Raw genomic sequence first — 9,319 nt, 5'->3', positions numbered from 1 at the left:
GCCGTGCGGAGGGTATTCAGCCATCGCTCTTCATCCTCGGCAGGATCCGGCCCCAGGGCAAGGCCGCAGCAGCATGCCTTGGCCCCACGGCAGCTGTCACCGTCTCTTGTAATGAACTTTCAAGCGAGGCTCTTTGCAAGCTGCGCGGGGAGGATGCTGCCGCAGCCCTGGCGTCTCTTCTGCCGGGCTGCGGATGATACGGCATTGCAGAGGATCCGGAAGGTCCTCTGCGTGGCTGAGAAGAATGATGCTGCCCGAGGGATTGCAGATCTGCTCTCCAACAGCAGAATGCGACGGGTAGGAATACACCACATCTCCTTACCGCTTCCTGATACTCATACAGGTCTGGCTAAGCTTGCTGGAGGGGGTCAGCTCACCAGGGCCACTGTACAGTGCAGTCCTGGTCTCTGGACCTTAGTCTGTGCCTTGTGTGGTAGCCCGGGCCTGCTCTGCAGAGCTTGGCAAACAGTTTGCATCAGCACGGGCAATGTCTTCCATTGGTTCTGTCTCTGGCCACTTCTGATGGCGCAAGGGTACAAGAATGTCTTTCTTTTGTGGACAAACACCACTTGCCCAAATGTATTTGGGTGTCTCAGACCCCTTTTCCTTGTGCCCTAAGTTCTGTTGGAATTGAGCTTCCCAGATGCACTCACTCTGCCCAGACTGCCTTCTCTGGGCACTGAGCTGTGCAGTGAGGGCTCCCCGTGTCATTCCTAGCTTTGCAGCATATGCGAAAGGCTTCAGGTACTGAAAACATGTGTTGATGTGTATCTCCCAGTCAAAAAGCACAACTTCTGCAGCATCAGCAAGTGTCAGGGATTTACTGAAGTTCACATAATAAAAACAAAGATGGTCTGTTTGGAGAAAAGGGGTTCAAAGATCTCTCCTTGCTGCTGTTTTCTCTTGTGACCTCTAGAGGTTTGCATAATTACTTGGTATTTCCAAGCTAAGATGCTTCTAGAACAGAATTCTATTGGAATGAAAAGTGATACTGAGAACCTGAGGGCTGACAGTCCCGATCAAGGAATATATCCTGCTTCTGGAGAAAAAGCAGCAAATACCCCGTCTAGAAACCTCCATGAGTCTCAGTGAGGTGGAAGGTAGTCTTGAGGACCCCGAGCTGGCACGTTAATTTGGAGCAGGAGAGTTATTAGGAATATAATTTGCCATCCCCGTTACACAAATCGGTTCTTCCTGTTTGTTGTCGCTATCCATGGGGAGATAATGCTGGCATCCCCCTCTGGCGTGGTTTAAAGTACTCCTACCTTGGAAAGCACCCTTTTAACGTCCCCACAAATGCCGGAGGTAATTTCCATTCACCTTGCCTTTGAGTTTTGGCTGCAGTACCTGGTTTTCGCTTGCCCCATGCTTCTGTGTGCTCTGCCCTAAGAGCGTGCGTCAAGCGAGGCGGTTTCTGTTAGCAGCCGGGAACTCAGCAACTCTCCTCTTCCTTCTAGCGAGAAGGCTTCTCCAAGTTCAACAAGATCTATGAATACGACTACCAGATGTTTGGCCAGGTAGGGGTTTTCTTTCATTATACTGCTAGATTAGAGAAGGGCAAAATACTAATTACTAAAAGCCGTTTGCTGGAAGTTCCCAAACACGTACCCACGCAACGGGGACACTTTGTCCAGAGATGAGGAAAAGTCAGATGTTCTTTTCTTGGTTCAACCACTGACTTGCTTCTTTAAATCTTTCAACTTTCTGGTTTTATATCAGTCAAAAATATGTTGCTCTTCAGAATTGGGAGCCACAAAAATTGAGGGTAAGGCCCTGGATTTAGCTGTCAGTAGAGATAAGAGCTTGTTACGGTGTATTAGCAGCAGGGAGGTGTCACTGATTGGGTAAATTGAGAACTGCATTGAGATTTTGGGGCTCTGGGTAGCTTTTGGCAAATGATGGGCACTAATTACCTCGCTCTGACTCTTGCAGAATGTTACTGTGGTGATGACATCCGTGTCGGGACACTTACTGGCTCATGATTTTAAGCTGCCATTTCGCAAATGGTTCGTACTTCGTGCCCCTTGGCAGGAACGGGGAAGGGCGGGGGGGGCTGTCATCTTCTGCTTTCAACCCTGAGCTGGGCAGGGCACTGCCTTTCAGAGACTGGGGAGGGGCTCTGAGACTGTGTGTAGAGCAGGGTGATGAGTGCCAAATTTTATATAGAATAGCTAAAATTGTTTCAAGTCTGTCTGTGGAGCACAAAAACCCCCTAAAGTCATAATTATGATGAAAATACGTTCAGGCAGACCCAAGGAATTCGACTGATTCCAAAACTCGGTTGATGTTTGTGTGCTCGTTGTTCAACCAGGAGTTGTCCTGGGAAGCGAGGCGCTTCCTTTAGCTTCCCTCCCGTTTAAACAAGAGAAGTTGCCTGGTTAGGGCTGCCTTCCAGTTTTGCTGTTTCCTCTGGTTGCTTTTTGGTTCTATTGCTTTGAAGTGTAACTCAGCATTTCACGTCAACTCTGTCTAAGACGAGGCCCACAATAAAATACATGATTTGAGCAGCACCATTAGTGTCTCCCAACATATCTTTTCGTTTCTGTTATGCACTGTTCATCCTCTGTTTACCAGGCATAGCTGCAACCCTCTAGCTCTTTTTGAGGCTGAAATCGAGAAGTATTGCCCTGAAAATTACGTGGATATCAAGGTACGTTGTTTCATAGAATCACAGTCTGGTTTGGGTTGGAAGGGACCTTAAAGATCTTTTAGTTCCAACCCCCCTGCCATGGGCAGGGAGTTTAAGAGTTTCCTAGTGAGTTCAGAGGTTAGTTGTACAAATACTGTCTCAGGCAGAGGGACAACTGTACCTTTGTCCTTCACGTCTAAGTTTCCAGAGTTTAGCAAATTCCTGCATTTCCTAGGGCTATATATGCCGCTCATTTGTGACAGGGAAAGTCTCCTGCTTGTGTACAACTGGTGCAGTAAAGGAGCAACTGCTTTGCTAAAAGTAGAAATGGTTTTTTTCCAACAAAGTGGAATTGGTAATTGCGTCTCAATTTTATGAAAACTGACATTTTCAGAAAACAGATTGTGGCACAATCCGATCCAAGCCAGGCTTTTTAAGAGGATTCGATGTAAATAAATGACTCAGTTCTTTTGAAAGCTGCATAATCTCATGGGAGACACAATTCCAAAATGTTATTGGAACAATCTATCTCCATGGATACACATTTCATGTTCAGTTTGTGAGTCATTCTAAAATTAAGTGACAAAGCGAGTCGCCTGCCATGTCTCACTCGGCGGTGTTTTCTCATCTCAGAGAACCCTGGAACGAGAAGTCCAGCAGTGCCAGGCTCTGGTCATCTGGACTGACTGCGATCGAGAAGGAGAGAACATTGGCTTTGAGATAATTCACGTTTGCAAAGCTGGTGCGTAGAGCGTCTTCCTCATCAGTCTGAGCTCATTAAAGTGCTGACTGAGCAGGTATCGCTGCTCGGAGATCTCCTGACAGAGGTGTATTCTTGAGTTTACTGTGTCCAGGTTAAGTATGTTGACTGTGGTTCTGATAAACACGTGGCTTTGGTAGACCGTAAATACGCTGAGCTGTAGCACAGGTCGACAGCAGTGCTCTGTCAAAGACAGCTCTTTAGAAGCTGCCCCTTTCCATCGGTGTTGGATTCGCTCTTTGATTTCTTTTTCTTGTGTCTGTCTGACAGTAAAGCCAAACCTGCGGGTTTTCCGAGCCCGCTTTTCAGAGATCACGCTTCACGCTGTCAGAACGGCCTGTGAGAACCTCACCCAACCCGACCGGAAAACGAGCGATGCCGTGGACGTCCGGCAGGAGCTGGACCTCAGGATAGGTATGTAAAGACATGCTGCAGAGGAGAGCAGGCTGCTGGGCCTGAGCTGCTGCGTACACCTCCGCTGAGGGGAAGTGAGCGAGAGTGTGGTAGGTAGGCAGGGGGCAGCTTTTGTTACCAGCTTATTGTCTGTAGATACTTGCGCTCCCTTACGGACTCCGAGACGGCCAGCATTCAGGCGCTTCCTTGCTTCCCCTCTAACCACATTGAATGCACATTGTTGAAGCCCAGCAAGGGGTGTGTTACTGCATCCTCAGCACAGTGACAGAAATGCCCTCTAAAAGCGTCGTAAATCTGATTTTTGGATCAGATAGAGCTAAATCACGTCTCATGTTTTACTGGAAACGCGCGCTCTGAAGGAGATGTTAGGTTTATCACGCACGCAGCACTGACAGGCTTCTGCAACTGAGTATTAGAGTAAAATCAATACTCGGAGCATTAAAAAGAACCACCTGAAGTGCTGTGATTATCCTTCAGCGTTGCTGTAGTCAGTTCTGGTGTCCATTTTTGTTTTCTCAGGTGCTGCCTTCACCAGATTCCAGACCCTGAGGCTCCAGAAGATCTTCCCTGACATTTTAGCGGATCAGCTGATCAGCTACGGTAGCTGCCAGTTCCCAACGCTGGGGTTTGTGGTTGAACGCTTCAAAGCCATCCAGGCCTTTGTTCCCGAAGCCTTCTATAAAATAAAAGGTATGCTTGGGGAAAAGCGAGTCCTGGGCTCCATCTTAAAGGGCTTGACCTGAATAGGAAGGAAGAACAGCGGGACAACAACCACACACAATGCTGCAGAGGGGTCTGCTGCTTCATTTGCTGGGACCCCTAAGCAGAACTGAAAGGTTTCCCAGTAGTGTGGCCACACTGTTTTGCTGTATTTCCGCTGCATTCCAACTGTATCACTCAGGTCTGTGTTTCACCACAGTGACACATGATCACGAAGACGGCAGCGTGGTCTTCAGCTGGAAGAGGAACCGGCTCTTCAATCACACAGCCTGCCTAGTCCTTTACCAGATGTGTGTGGAGGTAGGAAAACTCGTCAGTAGCTGTCTAATCCAGCGTCACCCAGACATCTCCCGCATCCCGCTCGCTCGAGATGTGTAAAGCACAGTTTGTGTAAACTCAGGAGACTCTTTTTTGCATTGTGGTTCCCCTGTGTTTAGGATCCAGTAGCAACCGTTGTTGAGGTTGGGAGCAAGCCAAAAACCAAATGGAGGCCCCTGCCCCTGGACACTGTGGTATGTTTGAACTAGGCTGAGATGACTTACCTGAAAGAAGCCTTGAACAGATATTTTGCTCACCCCTCTGAATTCTGCACAAATACGTAGGGTGTGGGTTTTTTTCCTGGCTCCTCCCAATACAGGAACTTGAGAAGTTGGCTTCCCGCAAACTGAAAATAAACGCAAAGGAAACCATGAGAATAGCAGAAAAACTCTATACTCAAGGGTAAGCACGCAAGACTCTGCTTGGTAAACTTCATTCTTTCAGAAGTCAATAGCCCTTAATCCAAAATAGGCAGCATCTTGGAGCACCTCTTAGAGTGCTCTTTCCTCTCCTTAAGGTTGATTAGCTACCCCCGAACCGAGACCAACATTTTCCCCAAGGAGCTGAACCTCTCTGCCTTGGTACAGCAGCAGACACCGGACCCGAACTGGGGAGCATTTGCCCAAAGGATTTTGGATCAGGGTGGGCCAACCCCTCGGAGTGGAAACAAATCGGATCAGGCTCACCCTCCCATTCACCCCACCAAATACGCTGCTAACCTGCAGGTGAGCTTGACAAAGGCAGGTCACTGGGTGGTCTGTAGGGCTTGGTGAATAAAGACAGAACCTTTACCAATGCGGTCGTTAGCACAGGATCCTCACCCGAGATCTCACTAATATTTCTTGACATCTCATTAACACAGGAGGCCACTGACCCTCTTTTGCTGTTTGATACTAGGGCAATGACCAGAGACTCTACGAGTTCATCGTGCGCCATTTTTTGGCTTGCTGCTCTCAGGATGCCAAGGGACAGGAAACAACTGTGGAGATCGACATCGCTAATGAGCGATTCATTGCTCAAGGACTAATGATCCTGGCCCGAAATTACCTGGAAGTCTATCCTTACGACAAGTGGAGCGATAAGGTAAATGCCCTTGAATAAAGTAGGTGGGAGGGGCTAAAATACCTGGAGTTTAAAATCGCAACTTCAGAGCCCTCTACAGAACCTCCTTTGGCAATTTCTGGCCCGCTGGCTGTTGGCACTCAGAGCCACCTCTGCTGAAAACCTGTGTGTCAGCTTTGTGTAGATTCTTTCCCTTCTGACACCACAGCAGAGACTGTACAGGGCCATGGGAGCAGGAGAGCTGCAGTCACTGTGCTGTAGTCTCTGGCAGCTCATTTCCAGTGAATCCTGAGCGCGGATGTCCTCCGGAACAGGGTGCTGCTCTGTCACTGCACTGGCCAGCTGTTAGCGTGACATTTTGTCTTCAGTGAACGGACCAGAAGGCAGTTTCAGAGAGATTCTCCTTCCCTTTAGGTTATCCCAGTGTATGAGAAAGGGTCTCGCTTTCAGCCCACTACAGTGGAGATGGTGGATGGGGAAACCAGCCCCCCATTGCTCCTCACAGAAGCGGATCTCATTGCTCTCATGGAGAAACACGGCATTGGTCAGTACTGGCAGCGTGGCCTCTTGCTCTTGGGACAGCTTTGTTCACAAGCTGCTTCTTAACTTCTCTGACACCAGTTCTGTCCTACCCTCAGGGTAGAGAGTTCTCTAAACATCACTTCAGATCATAAGTCACTGAAATATACAGAAAAAAGGGATAGTAGAGACCTGCAGGCAAAATCCCAAGATCCCAAGGAGTCTGCATGTGCCTCCGGTACCTAGGGAGATGTGCAATTTGGGGTGCGGGGTGTGCCATCAGCACATTGTTGGCCTCCGTGCCAGTGGGACATGAGTAGAGCTGCTCCTGGCCATAAGTTGTCTCCTTGTCCCTTTAGCACCTTGCAGCAGGCACAGGGGAAATCACTTAATTTGACTAGCCACCTCTCTGCTTTTAGGGACTGACGCCACTCACGCCGAGCACATCGAGACGATCAAGATGCGGATGTACGTGGGCCTTACGGCAGATCAGCGGTTCCTCCCAGGCCACCTGGGAATGGGGCTGGTGGAAGGTGAGGGCAGTGCCTGGTAGGAAGATGGCACATCCCTTACTTTGTCCTTCCTTCTGCTTACTGTGTGGTGTGTCCTTCAGGCTACGATTCCATGGGCTATGAGATGTCCAAGCCTGACCTTCGAGCTGAGCTGGAGGCTGACCTGAAACTCATCTGTGAGGGGAAGAAAGACAAATCTGCAGTGTTGCAGCAGCAGGTCCAAAAGTACAAGCAAGTCTTCATCGAAGCTGTGGCCAAAGCCAACAAGTGAGTCCTGCCTTGCCCTCTTGCCTCTTTGCTGTTTTGGGAGGTGCTGGCTTCTCTGGACTCAGACTGGAGTGGGATCCTGTCATGCTGTTTCCCTGGAGCTCTGCCCGCTGTGTGTAGGCATTTGCATGGGAAGGGATGACTTGCAGCCTGGCACGCTGGCATGAGTTGGTGACAACTGACTGCTCATCTTGGTTTAAACCCTTAAGATGAAATGCAGAGCTGGCTGAAGGAGGCGCCAACGTGCAATGACCTCTTCCATGCTGTACCCACACCTAGCCTGCTCCAGAGGCGTGGTGCTGAATTAACATACTCTGGAGAAGCCCAGAAGGGGCGTGGGGAGGGCAGCAGGCGCTAATTCACTGCAGGGCCTGGTTGCTCTTTGCAGGGGAGACACACTCTGCTTGTTTCTTTATAGGTTGGACCAGGCCCTGGCTCAGTATTTTGGAGAGGCCACAGAAATTGCAGAGCAAGAGGAGGTCTACCCAGCAATGCCCGTTCCCATTCGGAAGTGCCCACAGTGCAACAACGACATGGTCCTGAAGACCAAGAGGAGCGGCGGGTTGGTGATCTTCCCTGCTGTAGAAAGTAGCCTTCTGTGTTGGTCTGTGTTTTTCCAGGCGTTGTTCGTTCTCCCCGCTGCAGCAAGCATGAAAACTTGGGCTGCAGCTACCTAACTCCACCAGCTATATAAGCTGTCTGGCCTCAGCTGAACCTCTCTCCCAAGTACGAATTTGCCCTTAAAAAAAGTTCATTTGACAATTTCTGGTGGCTGAGAAGACGGGAGAAGAGGTGACTGACTGTCTTGACTCTGCCTCTTCCTCATGCTGGTGCCTTTGTCCCACGGCAGGTTCTACCTCAGCTGCACGGGCTATCCAGCTTGTAAAACTGCTGTCTGGTTTCCTGATTTCGTGCTGGATGTGGCCAGGGACGAGAGTGTCTGTGCTGTGTGTAAGCCGCATCCCGTTCACAGGTAGTTCACTCCAGTTAATCTCTTGGGGAAGCGCAGGGCCAGAGACATCCGTGGGCCAGGCTGGGTAACCCTTCTGCCTTCCAGTCTTGGAAAGGTGGAGCAGCACTCTCAGGGCTTGGAGGTAGAAAGAAGAGGCTGGTGAAACTGGTGTAAGCTTAGCAGAATTAAAAACCAGTGTATTAAAAGGTCAAGTCCAAATCGAGGTCTGTCGATGAGTTGTACGAACCATGAGACGTTCATTGTCCTTTTCCTTGTAGACTGAAGTTTAAGTTCAAGAGAGGCAGCGTTCCACCCGTGATACCCCTGGAGTTTGTTGGTTGCATCGGAGGCTGTGACGAGATGCTAAAAGAGCTCTTGGACCTGAAGTATTCACACAGGTCGTCCCAGCCCGCAGCGTCGGCCAGCCAGCAAGTTCATCACGTGCAGGTCAGCAACTCCTTCACCAGAGCTGGTGGTGAAAACAGGCACGTGAGGGGGACCACAACCCTGGCACCGGGACACCTCTCCGTGAGCTCCACGAGAACACCCAGGCCTGCTCCTTCGGCTGCTCCAGACGATGGGAACAACGCAGTGGTGTGCAACTGTGGGAGCGAAGCTTTGCTGTTAACGGTGCGCAAAGAAGGGCCCAATCAGGGCAGGCAGTTCTACAAATGCAGCGCCGGTGCCTGCAACTTTTTTCTCTGGGCTGATCAGTCAGAGGACAGACACAACGCGGCTCCGCGGGGCGCTGCGCTGCCCCAGCCTTTTGCAGGAAGGGGCCCAGCAGGATTTCAGCGCCCAGGGGGAGGGAGAGGCCCAGGACTCTTTGGAAACAACAGCTCCAATTCAGGAGACGTCACGGTTTGCAAGTGCAACCAGCCGGCCGTCACGCGCACTGTCCAAAAGGACGGGCCCAACAAAGGGCGGCAGTTCCACACCTGCTCTAAGCCCCGAGAGCAGCAGTGCGGCTTCTTCCAGTGGACGGATGACAACGTGGCACCAGGTAAGGCTGGGCGTGGGGTGAGACGAAGGGTTGGAGGCTGTGCTTGAAGCTGAACTGTACACACGGCTCACACACGCGTGACGTGACCCCAGCGTGGCAGCTCATGCATTTGACAGATTTTAGCTTTGTCTTTACATCTGTGTGCTGTGTTCAGCCAGGAAAG

General features: G+C 50.4%; 1 protein-coding gene across 1 annotated transcript; it reads left to right on the top strand.

The window, feature by feature from the left end:
* Positions 1-52: 52 nt before the first annotated feature.
* Positions 53-9,173, top strand: TOP3A (topoisomerase (DNA) III alpha; the record flags this gene model as incomplete). The annotated part of the gene is made up of 18 exons (XM_010161380.1): positions 53-297; positions 1,458-1,517; positions 1,933-2,006; positions 2,575-2,650; positions 3,263-3,371; positions 3,660-3,803; positions 4,323-4,493; positions 4,723-4,823; positions 4,961-5,035; positions 5,161-5,243; positions 5,359-5,566; positions 5,739-5,924; positions 6,318-6,447; positions 6,842-6,955; positions 7,036-7,201; positions 7,620-7,763; positions 8,052-8,174; positions 8,432-9,173. Coding segments are annotated over exons 1-18 (2,892 nt in total), but the record flags the coding sequence as incomplete, so codon positions are not given.
* Between the last annotated feature and the right edge of the window lie 146 nt (positions 9,174-9,319).

Source organism: Eurypyga helias, unplaced genomic scaffold (assembly GCF_000690775.1).
Source record: "Eurypyga helias isolate BGI_N326 unplaced genomic scaffold, ASM69077v1 Scaffold52291, whole genome shotgun sequence".
In the NCBI taxonomy this organism is placed as follows: Eukaryota; Metazoa; Chordata; class Aves; order Eurypygiformes; family Eurypygidae; genus Eurypyga; species Eurypyga helias.
This window is presented reverse-complemented; position numbering and strand designations above follow the sequence as displayed.